The sequence below is a fragment of the Gobio gobio genome (assembly GCF_949357685.1).
Source record: "Gobio gobio genome assembly, chromosome: 6".
NCBI lineage: Eukaryota > Metazoa > Chordata > Actinopteri > Cypriniformes > Gobionidae > Gobio > Gobio gobio.
In genome coordinates, this window is record NC_137102.1 from 2,590,572 (window position 1) to 2,608,071 (window position 17,500).

The 17,500-nt window shown below is 43.9% G+C and overlaps 1 protein-coding gene across 2 annotated transcripts in view; it reads right to left on the minus strand.

Moving 5' to 3' along the window:
* The window catches only part of tnr (tenascin R (restrictin, janusin)), a gene marked incomplete at its 5' end in the record, with an annotated part of 342,772 nt that overhangs the window by 82,116 nt on the left and 243,156 nt on the right, over window positions 1–17,500 (minus strand). For both annotated transcript variants that reach the window (XM_079818631.1, XM_079818630.1), the window contains 4 exons: window positions 1,007–1,270; window positions 6,444–6,533; window positions 12,015–12,200; window positions 16,424–16,693. In XM_079818631.1, coding sequence (XP_079674757.1) covers window positions 1,007–1,270; window positions 6,444–6,533; window positions 12,015–12,200; window positions 16,424–16,693 — 810 coding nt within the window. The remainder of the gene's footprint in view (window positions 1–1,006; window positions 1,271–6,443; window positions 6,534–12,014; window positions 12,201–16,423; window positions 16,694–17,500) is intronic.

The following is a 17,500-nucleotide window of genomic DNA, read 5'->3' on the forward strand; positions in this document are numbered from 1 at the left end:
CTCTGAACCGCTGATTCGACTCACTGATTCATAACGCTCTGAACTGCTGAATCGACTCACTGATTCATAACGCTCTGAACCGCTGAATCGACTCACTGATTCATAACGCTCTGAACCGCTGATTCGACTCACTGATTCATAACGCTCTGAACCGCTGAATCGACTCACTGATTCATAACGCTCTGAACCGCTGAATCGACTCACTGATTCATAACAGTCTGAACCGCTGAATCGACTCACTGATTCATAACGCTCTGAACTGCTGATTTGACTCACTGATTCATAACGCTTCGAAGCTTCATGAGGCCGTGTTTTGAAATCATCATCACTATATAAGTCGTTATTTAGGGGTTTTTATGCGCACAGAAACTATTCTCGTCTTCATAAAGTTATTGTAGAGCCGCTGTAGTGAGATGGACTTTGTATCGACGTCTTTAGTGTCTTTTAAGGGTCTTGAGAGTGTAAAGTTGAGCCAATGGAGGCCTTTCAGAGCATCAGATTTACACTAAAATATCTTCATTTGTGTCTGAAGATGAACGGAGGTCTGACGGGTGTCCAACCACATGAGGCTCAGTCATTAATGACACAATTTACATTTTTGGGTGAACTAACCCTTTAAGAGCGGAACCGGCCATGATAACGCTTTAGCTCCTGTAGATGAGCATCCTCCCCTTCAGACTCTCTGTTCTTTAAGTCTTGGTGCACCCAAAACCTTCTTCTCTGTTTTTTAAATAAAATGGAAAGCTCGTCTTCACTGGATGAGGAAGTGTCCGTGTTTTCTCAGCTGTTGGCGTGAATGTTTTGGGATGTTGGAGCGGCTGATGTGAATGGTTCTGATGCGAACTATTCGCACACGAAATATTCGCTTTTCCCGCTTGGCTCTTTCGTTACGCGTCCGGTGTGAAAGGGCCTTTACTGTCTGCATTCCTCATGCAGTTCTCTGAGAGATGAAGGAGAGCCACAGCCTGCTCTGGACACTCAGTGATTGCCCAGAAGAGGAGCTCACCTGTGAAGGCATCAATAGTGGCCGCAGTGCTGTGCTGCCGGCCCCTCTGAGCCGCCACGGTGATGGTGTACTCGGTGCCCGGCTCCAGCCCGCTCAGGGTGGTGCTGCTGGCGTCCCTGGGCACGGTTTGCTCTGTGGTGACTCCGCTGGAGGAGGTGTAGGTCACCCTGTAGTGATCAATAGGCCCTTGCACTGTGCCCCACAACAGCGTGATGGTGTTGTCTGTGGAGGCTGTGACGGTCAAATCCAAGGGGACGTCCAGACCTAAAGATCAGAGTATACTGCGGCTGTTAGGGTTGGCATGGGAATATTAACACTAGAACCACCAGGGGGCGTTGTATTCCTAGAACCGCCAGCGGGGAAAATTCACGGAGTGTCTATTCACACCAAGGCACAATAATGTGCCTTGTTGGCAAGTGTTATTCACACTAGCTCCGTCTAACAATGCCTGCTTGGGCCAAACAAGATAAAGAGACGCTATATTCCCACATCTTCAGTGGTGTAGTCAGTAGCGTAAGGCTTTAGGATATTGGTTTTGACGCGATCGACCCGGGTTCAAATCCGCCTTTTGCAGAGCTCGCTCTTCTCCCTTTTCCCATCACACATCACATCAGAAAGGCATTTACTCTCAATAAAAATGAAGAAAATGTTCTAAAAGTGGAAATAAAGTGCCTAATGAAATGATTAATAATAATAAAAGCATGTATTGTGTAGGGTCAGGGGTCGGTGTAGGGAGGGCTTTTATTGTCCCATTAAGGCGGCATCCATTTAATCATTTTAATAAATATAATCATTTACACTCTATGACTATGTTATTATTGCATCCTGTAAATGTACAACAACACCGGGGTGGTTTAGGTGGTGGGTGGGTTAGAGGTTGTTTAGGGGTGATTTAGGGGTTGTTTAGGGGTGGGGTGGGTGGGTTAGGGGTTGTTTAGGGGTGGTTTAGGGGTGGGGTGGGTGGGTTAGGGGTTGTGTAGGGGTGGGTTAGGGTGGTTTAGGGGTGGGGTGGGTCGGTTAGGGGTGGTTTAGGGTGGTTTATGTGTGGGGTGGGTGGGTTAGGGGTTGTGTAGGGGTGGGTTAGGGTGGTTTAGGGGTGGGGTGGGTGGGTTAGTTGTTGTTTAGGGGTGGTTTAGGGTGGGGTGGGTGAGTTAGGGGTTGTTTATGGGTGGGTTAGGGGTTGTTTAGGGGTGGGGTGGGTGGGTTAGGGGTTGTTTAGGGGTGGTTTAGGGGTGGGGTGGGTGGGTTAGTTGTTGTTTAGGGGTGGTTTAGGGTGGTTTAGGGGTGGGGTGGGTCGATTAGGGGTGGTTTAGGGTGGTTTATGTGTGGGGTGGGTGGGTTAGGGGTTGTGTAGGGGTGGGTTAGGGTGGTTTAGGGGTGGGGTGGGTGGGTTAGTTGTTGTTTAGGGGTGGTTTAGGGTGGGGTGGGTGAGTTAGGGGTTGTTTATGGGTGGGTTAGGGGTTGTTTAGGGGTGGTTTAGGGTGGTTTATGGGTGGGGTGGGTGGGTTAGTTGTTGTTTAGGGGTGGTTTAGGGGTGGGGTGGGTGGGTTAGGGGTGGTTTAGTGGTGGGGTGGGTGGGTTAGGGGTTGTTTAGGGGTGGGTTAGTGGTTATTTAGGGGTGAGGTGGGTGGGTTAGGGGTTGTTTAGAGGTGGTTTAGGGTGGTTTAGGGGTGGTTTAGGGTGGGGTGGGTGAGTTAGGGGTTGTTTATGGGTGGGTTAGGGGTTGTTTAGGGGTGGTTTATGGGTGGGGTGGGTGGGTTAGGGGTTGTTTAGGGGTGGGTTAGTGGTTGTTTAGGGGTGAGGTGGGTGGGTTAGTGGTTGTTTAGAGGTGGTTTAGGGTGGTTTATGGGGTGGTTTAGGGTGGGGTGGGTGAGTTAGGGGTTGTTTATGGATGGGTTAGGGGTTGTTTAGGGGTAGTTTATGGGTGGGTGGGTGGGTTAGTTGTTGTTTAGGGGTGGTTTAGGGGTGGGGTGGGTGGGTTAGGGGTTGTTTAGGGGTGGGTTAGTGGTTATTTAGGGGTGGGTTAGTGGTTATTTAGGGGTGGGGTGGGTGGGTTAGGGGTTGTTTAGGGGTGGGGTGGGTGGGTTAGGGGTTGTTTAGAGGTGGGGTGGGTGGGTTAGGGGTTGTTTAGAGGTGGTTTAGGGTGGTTTAGGGGTGGGATGGGTGGGTTAGGTGTTGTTTAGGGGTGGGGAGGGTGGGTTAGGTGTTGTTTAGGGGTGGGGAGGGTGGGTTAGGGGTTGTTTAGGGGTGGTTTAGGGTGCTTTGGGGGTGGTTTAGGGTGGTTTAGGGGTGGGATGGGTGGGTTAGGTGTTGTTTAGGGGTGGTTTAGGGGTGGGGCGGGTGGGTTAGGGGTTGTTTAGGGGTTAGTTTGTTTAGGGGTGGTTTTAGTTAGGGGTGGATTAGGGTGGTTTGGGGGTGGGGTGTATGGGTTAGGGGTTGTTTAGGGATGGGGTGGGTGGGTTAGGGGTTGTTTAGGGGTGGGGTGGGTGGGTTAGGTGTTGTTTAGGGTTAGGGTTAGGGGTTGTTTAGGGGTGGTTTAGGGTGGTTTATGGGTGGGTGGGTGGATTAGTTGTTGTTTAGGGGTGGTTTAGGGGTGGGGTGGGTGGGTTAGGGGTTGTTTAGGGGTGGGTTAGTGGTTATTTAGGGGTGGGGTGGGTCGGTTAGGGGTTGTTTTTGGGGTGGGGTGGGTGGCTTAGGGGTTGTTTAGAGGTGGTTTAGGGTGGTTTAGGGGTGGTTTAGGGTGGGGTGGGTGAGTTAGGGGTTGTTTATGGGTGGGTTAGGGGTTGTTTAGGGGTGGTTTAGGGTGGTTTATGGGTGGGGTGGGTGGGTTAGTTGTTGTTTAGGGGTGGGGTGGGTGGGTTAGGTGTTGTTTAGGGGTGGTTTAGGGGTGGGGCGGGTGGGTTAGGGGTTGTTTAGGGGTTAGTTTGTTTAGGGGTGGTTTTAGTTAGGGGTGGATTAGGGTGGTTTGGGGGTGGGGTGTATGGGTTAGGGGTTGTTTAGGGATGGGGTGGGTGGGTTAGGGGTTGTTTAGGGGTGGGGTGGGTGGGTTAGGTGTTGTTTAGGGTTAGGGTTAGGGGTTGTTTAGGGGTGGTTTAGGGTGGTTTATGGGTGGGTGGGTGGATTAGTTGTTGTTTAGGGGTGGTTTAGGGGTGGGGTGGGTGGGTTAGGGGTTGTTTAGGGGTGGGTTAGTGGTTATTTAGGGGTGGGGTGGGTCGGTTAGGGGTTGTTTTTGGGGTGGGGTGGGTGGCTTAGGGGTTGTTTAGAGGTGGTTTAGGGTGGTTTAGGGGTGGTTTAGGGTGGGGTGGGTGAGTTAGGGGTTGTTTATGGGTGGGTTAGGGGTTGTTTAGGGGTGGTTTAGGGTGGTTTATGGGTGGGGTGGGTGGGTTAGTTGTTGTTTAGGGGTGGGGTGGGTGGGTTAGTGGTTATTTAGGGGTGGGGTGGGTGGGTTAGGGGTTGTTTAGGGGTGGGGTGGGTGGGTTAGGGGTTGTTTAGGGGTGGGGTGGGTGGGTTTAGGGGTTGTTTAGAGGTGGGGTGGGTGGGTCAGGGGTTGTTTAGAGGTGGTTTAGGGTGGTTTAGGGGTGGTTTAGGGTGGTTTAGCGGTGGGATCGGTGGGTTAGGTGTTGTTTAGGGGTGGGGCGGGTGGGTTAGGGGTTGTTTAGGGGTGGTTTAGGGTGCTTTGGGGGTGGTTTAGGGTGGTTTAGGGATGGGATGGGTGGGTTAGGTGTTGTTTAGGGGTGGTTTAGGGGTGGGGCGGGTGGGTTAGGGGTTGTTTAGCGGTTAGTTTGTTTAGGGGTGGTTTAGGGTGGTTTGGGGGTGGGGTGTATGGGTTAGGGGTTGTTTAGGGATGGGGTGGGTGGGTTAGGGGTTGTTTAGGGGTGGGGTGGGTGGGTTAGGTGTTGTTTAGGGGTGGTTTAGGGGTGGGGTGGGTGGGTTAGAGGTTGTTTAGGGGTGGTTTAGGGGTGGGGTGGGTGGGTTAGGGGTTGTTTAGGGGTGGTTTAGGGATGGGGTGGGTGGGTTAGGGGTTGTTTAGGGGTGGGATGGGTTGGTTAGGTGTTGTTTAGGGGTGGTTTAGGGGTGGGGTGGGTGGGTTAGGGGTTGTTTAGGGGTGGTTTAGGGTGGTTTGGGGGTGGGGTGTATGGGTTAGGGGTTGTTTAGGGGTGGGTGGGTGGGTTAGGGGTTGTTCAGGGGTGGGGTGGGTTGGTTAGGGATGGTTTAGGTGTGGGTGGGTGGGTTAGGCGTTGTTTATGGGTGGGGTGGGTGGGTTAGGGGTGGGGAGGGTGGGTTAGAGTGGTTTAGGGTGGGTTAGAGTGGTTTAGGGTGGTTTACGGGTGTTTTAGGGTGGGTTAGGGTTTGTTTAGGGTGATTTACGGGTGTTTTAGGGTGGGTTAGGGGTTGTTTAGGGTGGTTTACGGGTGTTTTAGGGTGGGTTAGGGTTTGTTTAGGGTGATTTACGGGTGTTTTAGGGTGGGTTAGGGGTTGTTTAGGGTGGTTTAAGGGTGTTTTAGGGTGGGTTAGGGTTTGTTTAGGGTGATTTACGGGTGTTTTAGGGGTTGGGCGGGTGTAGTTGTTAATAAAAAAAGATTTTTGCTAAATGGAAATATAACAAATGGTGGTAAAAAGTCCACACATTGCATTTAAATGAACACGCATTTTGATTGGTAACGTCAGTCATACGTCATTACTAACGACGGACACGACACGTCTTTATTTTTACACCAGCTAGAGGGCGTGACTTTAAAACATAATAAAGGTCGTAATAAAGTGCTTGAAAAACGACCTATAGAGAAGTTTTTTTTTGGAGGACAGTCTGGATTTATGCCACTGTCAGCACAAAGTAATGTAATGAATTTGTTTAGTTATATCATTTATAATTTGAATATGTGAAATAAACTGGGGGTAATCATAAAAATTAGTTTTATTCATTACATCATAGATCTTTTTTTTTTTTTTTTCAGGAAACGGGCAGACTTGAATAAATAGCAACACAGTTGCAAACAATACACGATAAAAATTGCAAAACAAAAATGAACAATGAATCCAAAGTTGTAGGCACATAGGCATCGTGTGTTGTGTGACTGTCTACACATCACTTACACACAGTGTGAAAATAAAGGACAACCTGCTGGCCGTTTTAGGTATAAATGCCCTGTTTTTTAATCTGGCTTTATCTGAACAATTTTTAACAACAGGGGATTGTAAACAACACAATTTTAGTAAAAGTCACTGACTGGGAGACGTTTGTTATGAACATTTGAAAAACAGCCATGGGTAAATATTACCCCGATGCCATTCTAGTGTTAAACATAATTTTATGCCATCACAAACATCATATATCAGTTCTACTGGCAAAAACAGCAGCAGGAATACAAACTCCATACTATTGAGAATAAATGTGACTGTGATCTGGCAACAGCTCAGCCATAATCTCTTCTCTTACCCGTTCTGGCGTTCATGGTTGCTGGGGTGCTTTGGTTGGCACCCGCCACAGCTGAAATCCCGATGCCATACTCTGTGCCAGGCAGTAAATCTACAGAGGAAAGAAAGCGAAAAAGCAAAAGAAAGATAGAGATGAAAAAGATCAATACCTTTAGCGCATGAGCAATATATTGTGTTGTGACTACATATAAAAATGTGGGCGCTCACAATTAAGTCAGAATAAGATGAAAACATCAGGAGCCTTGATGTGACTCATAAAACACTTATCATCAGTAATGTTGCTTACTTGAGCAAAATAAGCTGTTAAAGAGAAGAAGAAAAAACAATATGGCAGCAAATTTAAAAGAGGATTCACTTAAGAGGTCTTTTTCACACTTTTAACTGTAGTTAGTGAGTAATGTTACTGTTTGAGCATAAAAAGATCTGCCCAAAGCCTCTCCAAACTGAGATATTTTATTTAAAGAGCACCTATCATGGAATTTTGAAATGTACCTTTCATGTAGTGTGTAACACAGATCTAAGTGAACAAAAACATCCTCCATAGTTTGAAATATGACAGTGCACTGTATATATAGTTATTTTCTTTCAAAAGTAAGAGTCGACTCTGAGTCATTTTTAAGAATCGTTAGAAGACCGAAGCTTTTTCTCTGACTAGATGACGTCAAGTTATTTGCATACGATACGCCCACTTATTGCTCCAAGACGCCAGTGAAAACTAGAAAACATCATGGAGACGAGACTGTGTCCTGAAGTGCGACTCAAAAGCAAACTTTGTTCATCTGCCCAAGGATGAGCATTTGAAGACTAAGTGGCTTGAAGACAAACCATACATTGTCGCGATTGTGTGTTTATTAGTCTTCAAATGTCTCTATTTGCATGTTTCGCGATCTCAGGAAGCTTTTATTATGGGCTTCTATTATGGCACATGGTTCTTCTTCGTCTGTCTGTAGATGGACTACATGTGCACAGAGCACCCTCCGGCTGCCAGGATGAGCTGAAAACAACACATAAGAGACTCAATCGCTCATGATTAGGCTACATCTGCGCATTTTGAGGAAGTATTGAATCAAAAATACTCCTCTGTTTAGAAATTTGACACAGACATATGAGAATCTATCAATATGTCTCCTCATCTGCACACTTTTGAACTAAAAGCCCTGAGGGATGTTGATTTGTCGCGAGTCTTCGTGAGGAGAATAGAGGAGTTTTTTATGAATGAGAGCAGCTGAGGCTCATATTACAATCAAACGGTACCGATGCGGTTTTCATATTCATAACTCCTGACACATATTAACAAATTACTGTCACTATAAGACTTTGATGGGCGTTCCGTTTCCGAAAATATCTGCACAGACTCTACCAATCACAACTGACTGGGTCATCGGACCAATCACCGCAGATTAGAGTCACGTAAAGGTGGGGTTTTGAAAAGTGAATAACTAAAGGAATCATTTGAGAATCGCTGTCAAAACAGGTAAAAATAAATGCATATTATAAGAAAACTAAAGTCTTTTTTGTCATTGCATGCATGCAAAACTGTTGTTGGGGACTTCTAAAACAATATTTGGAACATTTTAAATGCCATAATAGGTGCTCTTTAACAGAATTCACTTTCCAAGAACTACAACGAACGACTCGTTTGGACTACAACACATTTTTTTTCCGGGCTTTGTGAAGTCATGTTACTCGTTTAAAGGTGCAGTGTGTAGTATTTAAAATCATCCATTGACAGAAATGCAGTATAATACACATAACTCTGTTCTCAGTGGTGTGTAAAGACCGTTATGTGTTTATGATCTTAGAATGAGGCGTTTCTATCTACACACACCGCGGGTCCCTTACAGTGGAGACGCCATTTTGTGCCGCCATGTTTCTACAGTGGCCCTAAAGGGACAAACTTCTCTACAGAGCGCTAGCTACTCTCTGCTGTCTCACATTTTTATCCTGTGTGGGCCACCGTAGCTTATCTATGTGGCCACTCAACTGAGACTGCCCTGCTCTCGGTTACGGAGGCACTGAGACAGGCAAGAGCAGCCTCCAAATCCACAGTACTTATCTTACTGGATTTGTCAGCTGCTTTTGACACAGTTAATCACCGGATCCTCCTGTCAACTCTCATGAAGATGGGCATCTCAGGAGCCGCTCTCCAGTGGTTCAAGTCTTACCTCTCAGGTAGGTCCTTCAGGGTGTCATGGAGAGGTGAAGTGTCTAAGTCACATCATCTAGAGCTACTGGAGTTCCCCAGGGCTCAGTGCTTGGACCACTTATCTTCTCCATCTACATGTCATCATTGGGATCGGTCATTCAGAAACATGGCTTTTCCTATCACTGCTATGCAGACGACACTCAACTCTACTTCTCATTTCAACCTGATGATCCATTGGTTGGTGTTCGTATCGCTGCCTGCCTAACAGTCATTTCAGCCTGGATGAAGGAACATCACCTGCAACTCAACCTTGCAAAGACAGAACTGCTTGTGGTCTCTGCCAAACCAGCACTGCATCACAATCTCTCCATTCAGCTAGGATCATCAACCATAACTCCGTCCAGGACAGCCAGGAACCTTGGGGTTGTGATTGATGATCAGCTAAAATTCACTGACCACATCACTTCAACAACCCGGTCCTGCAGATTTGCACTATTCAACATTAGGAAGATTAGACCCTTCCTATCAGATCATGCCACACAACTACTGGTCCAAGCTCTTGTTCTCTCCAGACTGGACTACTGTAATGCTCTTCTAGCAGGCCTTCCGGCATGCACTATCAAACCCTTGAAACTGATCCAGAATGCAGCGGCGAGGTTGGTCTTTAGTGAGCCGAAGAGAGCACACGTCACGCCTCTCCTCATCAGACTCCACTGGCTACCAATAGCCGCTCGCATTAAATTCAAGGCACTGGTGCTCGCCTTCAAAACATCCACTGGCTCTGCACCAATATACCTAAACTCGCTCGTTCAGACTTACACACCCTCCAGGAACTTGCGTTCTGCCAGTGAGCGACGCCTCGTGGTGCCATACTAGAGAGGCATGAAATCGCTCTCACGGACCTTTTCCTGGGCCGTTCCCACCTGGTGGAATGACCTGCCTATCTCAATTCGAGCAGCCGAGTCTGTAGCCATTTTCAAAAAACGTCTAAAGACACATCTTTTCCAGCAACACCTGACCGATCGAGAATAGCACTTATCATTCTATTCATTGTCCGTCTGCCTAATTTATTTATAAAAAAAATAAATAAAAAAAACTGTTCTGTGCTAGATTAACTGAGAATTGTTACAGCACTTGCATATTGCTGATATTGTTGCCCTTCGACTGCTCTAGCTGCTTCTATTGCCCCCATTTGTAAGTCGCTTTGGATAAAAGCGTCTGCTAAATGACTAAATGTAAATGTAAATCTATGTGCTTCAGAAGGGAGGGGTGCAATTCACAACCTCACCACTAGATGTCGCTAAAACGTACACACTGCACCTTTAAATATTCTCCACCCACAGAATACGCAAAAACGTGTGCGAGGCTGTGTTAGAGAAGACCGTGTTGGCACTATATCAAAGAGAGGCTGTCTTTCAAAACTCATTAGTTTGACCTTCCTAAGGCTGACGAACTTAAATTAATAAACACTGCTCCTGAACATTATAATCCCAACGTTTATCTGTGTGCTGCACAGCTTCCAGAACCAGCACAATGCTGGCTTCGCACTAAAGCTTCTCCGGAAATGGAGCCGTTCCCACTTTGTCGGGACAATCTGTTGTTTGTGGATCACAACCTGTAAGTCTGAATCAGGCTTGAATTGGTTTGAAATTGATGCCATCCTTAAAGGGTTAGTTCACCCAAAAATGTAAATTCTGTCATTAATAATTTACCCTCATGTCGTTCGACACCCGTCAGACCTCCGTTCATCTTCGGAACAGAAATTAAGATATTTTAGTGTAAATCTGATGCTCTGAAAGGCCTCCATTGGCTCAACTTTACACTCTCAAGACCCTTAAAAGACACTAAAGACTAAAGTTACAAAGTCCATCGCACTACAGCGGCTCTAAAATAACTTTATGAATCGGCGAGAATATTTTTTGTGCGCAAAAAAACCCTAAATAACGACTTATATAGTGATGACGATTTCAAAACACGGCCTCATGAAGCTTTGAAGCGTTATGACTCAGTGAGTCGATTCAGCGGTTCAGAGCGTTATGAATCAGTGAGTCGATTCAGCGGTTCAGAGCGTTATGAATCAGTGAGTCGATTCAGCGGTTCAGAGCGTTATGAATCAGTGAGTCGAATCATGATTCGGATCTCGTGTCAAACCGCCAAACTGCTGAAATTTGGCGATTCAAACTGCTGAATCGACTCACTGATTCATAACGCTCTGAACCGCTGAATCGACTCACAGATTCATAACGCTCTGAACCGCTGAATCGACTCACTGATTCATAACGCTCTGAACCGCTGAATCGACTCACAGATTCATAACGCTCTGAACCGCTGAATCGACTCACTGATTCATAACGCTTCGAAGCTTCATGAGGCCGTGTTTTGAAATCGTCATCACTATATAAGTCGTTATTTAGGGTTTTTTTTGCGCACAAAAACTATTCTCGTCTTCATAAAGTTATTGTAGAGCCGCTGTAGTGAGATGGACTTTGTATCGACGTCTTTAGTGTCTTTTAAGGGTCTTGAGAGTGTAAAGTTGAGCCAATGGAGGCCTTTCAGAGCATCAGATTTACACTAAAATATCTTCATTTGTGTCTGAAGATGAACGGAGGTCTGACGGGTGTCCAACCACATGAGGCTCAGTCATTAATGACACAATTTACATTTTTGGGTGAACTAACCCTTTAATATTTACTATTTGAGAAGAGCTGGTTATGATAAGGGGTGTGATGTTTTCCGAACACACGCTAAGCACACGCCAATCACAACACACTGGGTCAGCTAACCAATCACAACACATTTATTTAATTGAAATTGGAACTAAATGGTGTGTTCGGGAAAGTCTGGGAAGAGAGGAGCTGTACACTGCTGGGTTAAAAATAACCCAAGTTGGGTTGAAAATGGACTAACCCAGCATTTGGGTTGCTTTAAATTCCTAATTCCTAATGTTTTAAATTCCTAATTCCTAATTGGGTTGTTTTAAACCTAATTGCTGGGTTAAAACAACCCAATCGCTGGGTTAGTCCATTTTCAACCCAACTTGGGTTATTTTTAACCCAGCATTTTTTAGAGTGTAATAATGTAAAATATGTGAAAGATAATGTGTTTATGTCATATTCTAGTGCACGCCAAAAACAAAATCAAAGGGCATAACAGGACACTTTAAAGTTTTCCATACAGTCAAAATTGCCCATATCACTGCATATCAAAATGTAACTAAAACTGTACTTAGTGCACAAATATTTAAGAAAAAATGCCACTGACTGTAATATTAATCACCAGTCATGTTTTGGTGAACATAGCACATTGATAATAAACTAAATTCATCATTCATCAAACCAAATGTACTTTTAAAGCAAATAAAACCATTCCCCATATCCTATATATTCCAGTGCTATGAAATAAAGGAAGTGGTTATGTTTGAGCTACCATTGAGAGTGGTTTTGGTGGTGGTGCCATCGTTGCGCGGGACAATGAGTTTGTCGTACTGATCTCCGGCCAGTGTGCTGTAGACCACGCTGTAGCCTTCCGCATCCGCCTCACTGTTGTCCCACTCCAGCTCCAGACTCGTGGATGTTTTCGACAGCACTCTCAGGTTCTTCGGTGCATCGATTTCTGAGAAAGATGATACCATTTTTTACAAAAAAGCCAAATCATGATGTGAAAGCAGACGTATTCACCCAGGGACAGAAACTTGAGGTAGTACATGCATTTAAATACCTCGGAATAATAATCGATTCTCAGCTCTCTTTTAAAAAACATGTGAAGAAAGTGGTAAGCACAGTCAAATTAAATTTAGCGAAATTTCGATTGATCAGAAATGGTTTGACTAAAATTTTTTGTTTTTTTTAAATTTTAAATGTTTCTAAATTTTTCAACTAAATATCGAAATAAATCTAATTATTAAACTAAATTAACCATATAAACTAAATTACTGATCTAATTATTGATCTAAAGCCCACACTGTCACTGTATGATAATTGAAATGAACTGAGGACATTTTTTCTCCAGAATGGCTATACAGCTGAATAAAATTATGCTGCATTATTTTCCTGTTAAACACTGTAAAGCTGCTTTGAAACAATCTGCTTTGTTAAAAGCGCTATATAAATAAAGTTGACTTGACTTGACTTGACTAAAGAAGCAGTGGTGTTATTCATGAATTCACTGATTATTCCGCACATTACATGCTGTATAACATGTAAGTCTATTCTTCAACCTGTTGCAATCGTATATAAACAAACTCTCAAGGTTCTAGATAAAAAGCCAATTAGTTTTCACCATTGTAGTATTTTCACTAAGTTTTCCATTTTAAGTTGGGAACATTTTATACAATTTGCTGACTTAGTACTTGTCTTTAGGTTTTAAATGGTGGTGCTCCAGCTGTTTTTAAGGATTATATTAGTCAGAGAACAGGACGGTGTATATGAGCCGGTGTTAGGGGGGATTATAGAGTACCAGAGAAGAACTACTATCGGTCATTTATCTTTTTCTTTCAGAGGAACACATGAGTGGGACAGACTTCCAACGGAGCTCAAAGAATTAAAATGTATAACAGGTCATTGTGGTTTCTCAAAAAACCTTAAAGGGTTAGTTCACCCAAAAATGTAAATTGTGTCATTAATGACTGAGCCTCATGTGGTTGGACACCCGTCAGACCTCCGTTCATCTTCAGACACAAATGAAGATATTTTAGTGTAAATCTGATGCTCTGAAAGGCCTCCATTGGCTCAACTTTACACTCTCAAGACCCTTAAAAGACACTAAAGACTAAAGTTACAAAGTCCATCTCACTACAGCGGCTCTACAATAACTTTATGAAGACGAGAATAGTTTCTGTGCGCAAAAAAACCCTAAATAACGACTTATATAGTGATGACGATTTCAAAACACGGCCTCATGAAGCTTCGAAGCGTTATGAATCAGTGAGTCGATTCAGCGGTTCAGAGCGTTATGAATCAGTGAGTCGATTCAGCGGTTCAGAGTGTTTTGAATCAGTGAGTTGAATCATGATTCGGATCGCGTGTCAAACCGCCAAACTGCTGAAATTTGGCGATTCAAACTGCTGATTCGACTCACTGATTCATAACGCTCTGAACCGCTGAATCGACTCACTGATTCATAACGCTCTGAACCGCTGATTCGACTCACTGATTCATAACGCTCTGAACCGCTGAATCGACTCACTGATTCATAACGCTCTGAACCGCTGATTCGACTCATTGATTCATAACGCTCTGAACCGCTGAATCGACTCACTGATTCATAACGCTCTGAACCGCTGAATCGACTCACTGATTCATAACGCTTCGAAGCTTCATGAGGCCGTGTTTTGAAATCGTCATCACTATATAAGTCGTTATTTAGGGTTTTTTTGCGCACAGAAACTATTCTCGTCTTCATAAAGTTATTGTAGAGCCGCTGTAGTGAGATGGACTTTGTAACTTTAGTCTTTAGTGTCTTTTAAGGGTCTTGAGAGTGTAAAGTTGAGCCAATGGAGGCCTTTCAGAGCATCAGATTTACACTAAAATATCTTCATTTGTGTCTGAAGATGAACGGAGGTCTGACGGGTGTCCAACCACATGAGGCTCAGTCATTAATGACACAATTTACATTTTTGGGTGAACTAACCCTTTAAAAAATGGTTACTTTCCATTCAAAATTGTGATCATTTATAGGCATTTGGATACACTATTTTTGTTTCTTGTGTTTTGTGTCTTGTCTTGTCCCTAACATTACCCTGCCAAGGGACTACAGATGAAAATTAGCCAGTGTTGGCTAAATCTGCCGCATTTTTACATATTGTCCCTGATTAAGGAATAAAATGAAATGAAAAAATTAAACAATCGATAATGAACTGGTCACTCAGATGAGCTAGAAATGGATGTTGCAGTTTTGGAATCGAACAAATGATTACCTCTGTGAAGCAAACCTACTTCACTTAAAGATCTGTAAAGGTTCACTTCAAAATGAACATTTCCTGATGATTTCCTCTCCCCATCTCATCCCAGATGTTCATGTCTTTCTCTCTTCAGTCGTCTTTTGAGGAAAACACTCCAGGATTTTTCTGCTCATAATGGACTTCAATGGGAACCAACGGCTGAAGGTCCAAATCACTGCAGTTTCAGAGGAAGAGCTTCAGAGGCTCTGACCAATCACAGACGAGGAATAGAGTCTGATCTAGACAAACCATCACCACATTTACAACACACACACACATTCATTTAAACCTCAATTCACCCTTCCCTGGGAGTTTGATTGACAGGCGATCTGACCAATCATATTCTGCCATCCACCATTTTTGTCTGACAAAGCGCTCAGGAGAGTTAGAAGATTAATGTTGGTGGACTTGAACTTGAAAACGGTGTGTACTGACGTCTTTCCTTCTGAACATTCCCTTAACTGAGGCGCTAGAGCGATTACCACACATTAAAGAGACACAAAACGGTATTTATTTTTTGTCTACATTTCTTTAAAAAAATTACAATTTTAGAGTTGAGACTTTGTTTCATATTAAAAGTAACCTGCTCTGTCCAGTCTGTCGGCGTGTTATCTGTGTCCTCTTTGCTCTGCGATGTGATTTTCACTGTGAGAGAACATGATGATGATGATGATGATGATGATGATGATGATGATGATGATGATGATGATGATGTGTGGAGTGAGAGAGTGGCTTGTCGGACATAGCAACGGTAACTAAAGGGGGCGGGTCTTTGCGAACGGTCAATTGCTCATCTTTTTGAGACGCAATCAAGTCAGAAATGTGTAGTACCACCCCAAGCGAACGTGCGAAGACTAACACAAACGTCCTTTAGCAAAAAAAACTACATCTCCAACTTCAAAATCGTCCAACATCGTTGTTTAACCTTTTTTGTTTGCATTAGTCTTCGCTCGAGCGCTTTGTATACACGGGGAAAAAAGATGAGCGTCTGAGGTTAAAGTATATAAATGTGTGTGTTTGTGTTGTAAATGGTTTGTCTAGATCAGACTCTATTCCTCGTCTGTGATTGGTCAGAGCCTCTGAAGCTCTTCCTCTGAAACTGCAGTGATTTGGACCTTCAGCCGTTGGTTCCCATTGAAGTCCATTATGAGCAGAAAAATCCAAAAAACGTCACTTCTTTTCCACAGAAGAAAGAAAGACATGAACATCTGGGATGAGATGGGGAGAGGAAATCATCAGGAAATGTTCATTTTGAAGTGAACTCATCCTTTGAGACTTTAACTGCACTGCAAAAAATGCTTTTCTTACTTAGTATTTTTGTCTTGTTTCAGTCCAAATATCTAAAAAATCTTACATTAAGAAGCATTTACTAGACAAGCAAAAGTTTTTGTCTTGTTTTGGGGGAAAATAACTCAAAATTAAGGGAGTTTTTGCTTAAAATAAGCAAAATAATCTGCCAATGGGGTAAGAAAAATAATCTTGTTTTCTGTTTGAATTATGATTATTTTTCTTACCCCATTGGCAGATTATTTTGCTTATTTTAAGCAAAAACTCCCTTCATTTTGAGTTTTGAGTCCGTCCATTTTTACTAATTTTGAGTAAAAATAAGCAAAATAATCTGCCAATGGGGTAAGCAAAATAATCTTAATTAAAACAGAAAACAAGATTATTTCGTTTACCCCATTGGCAGATTATTTGCTTATTTTAAGCAAAAACTCCCTTCATTTTGAGTTATTTTCCCCCAAAACAAAACAAAAACTTTTGCTTGTCTAATAAATGCTTCTTAATGTAAGATTTTTTAGATATTTGGACTGAAAACAAGACAAAAATACTAAGTAAAAAAAGCATTTTTTGCAGTGTGTTTATGATTTCCTCAGTCAGATCTGCTTTCTTTCACCTGTCGTGAACTCTGTGGAAATGGCTCCACTCTCACTGCCATTCCGGACTCCACAAACGGAGACTTCATACGTGGATCCAGGCCTCAGGACCTGGAGGGAGTATTGGCTGAGAGTCGGCTGCAGGCGAAAGGTGGTCTTGGGCCCATCCAGCCCCAGCAGGCCGTACCGCAGTATAATCTGCTCCACTTTAGCCTTGGGTGGGCTCCACTCCACGAAGGCCACCGTGTCTGAGACGTCTCGCACAATGAGCTGTGTTGGTCCATCAATCACTGAAGAAACAACACAATGACATGAGAAGAGTTTGGTCAGAGCTTCTCAACAGGCTGGAGAGTTTTCAGCCATGAGTCTGGACACCGGGTGGCTGTAAAGGCATGGAGAAGATATAGAAAACATACTGGATCTTTTTTAATACAAGATAACTAATGATCTGATGTAAATATAAATACCGTTATTATAAAGGGATCTTTAAACGGGGGCATTCTGCCTTATTTACACTGTTCAAGAGTTGATTCTCATGATAAACATGGACGAGTTGGAGTATTTCTGTGCCAAATACACTCCTTCAGGATTAGAACACGTTTCAGAAAGTTTTTTTTTTGAGTATGCATCATAAAGGGAGGAATTATTACTTATATGGGTGCTTCTACTGGATGTGCACTCACACACACACACACACACACACACACACACACACACATCACATCACCCAGTGCGTGAGCAAGAGTGTGTCCATCATTGAGCTTCGTTCGGGTTACGGGAGCCGGTGGCGCTGTGTTTTTAGACACGAGATCAACAATGTCATTAAAGAAGTGTGTGTGTGTGTGAGGGAAAGATCACCTTGTTCAGCTTCACAAATAACCCAGCGTTAAGGGAACAGTGGATGCAGTTTGTGTTTCCGGAGTTCTGAAAGTGTGTGTGTTTGTGTGTGTGAGTGTGTGTGTGTGTGTGTGTGTGTGTGTGTGTGTGTGTGTGTGTGTGTGTGTGTGTGTGTGTGTGTGTGTGTGTGTGTGTGTGTGTGTGTGTGTGTGTGTGTGTGTGTTTGTTCCCGGTCATGAGTGGAAACCGCAGGCGGTGAG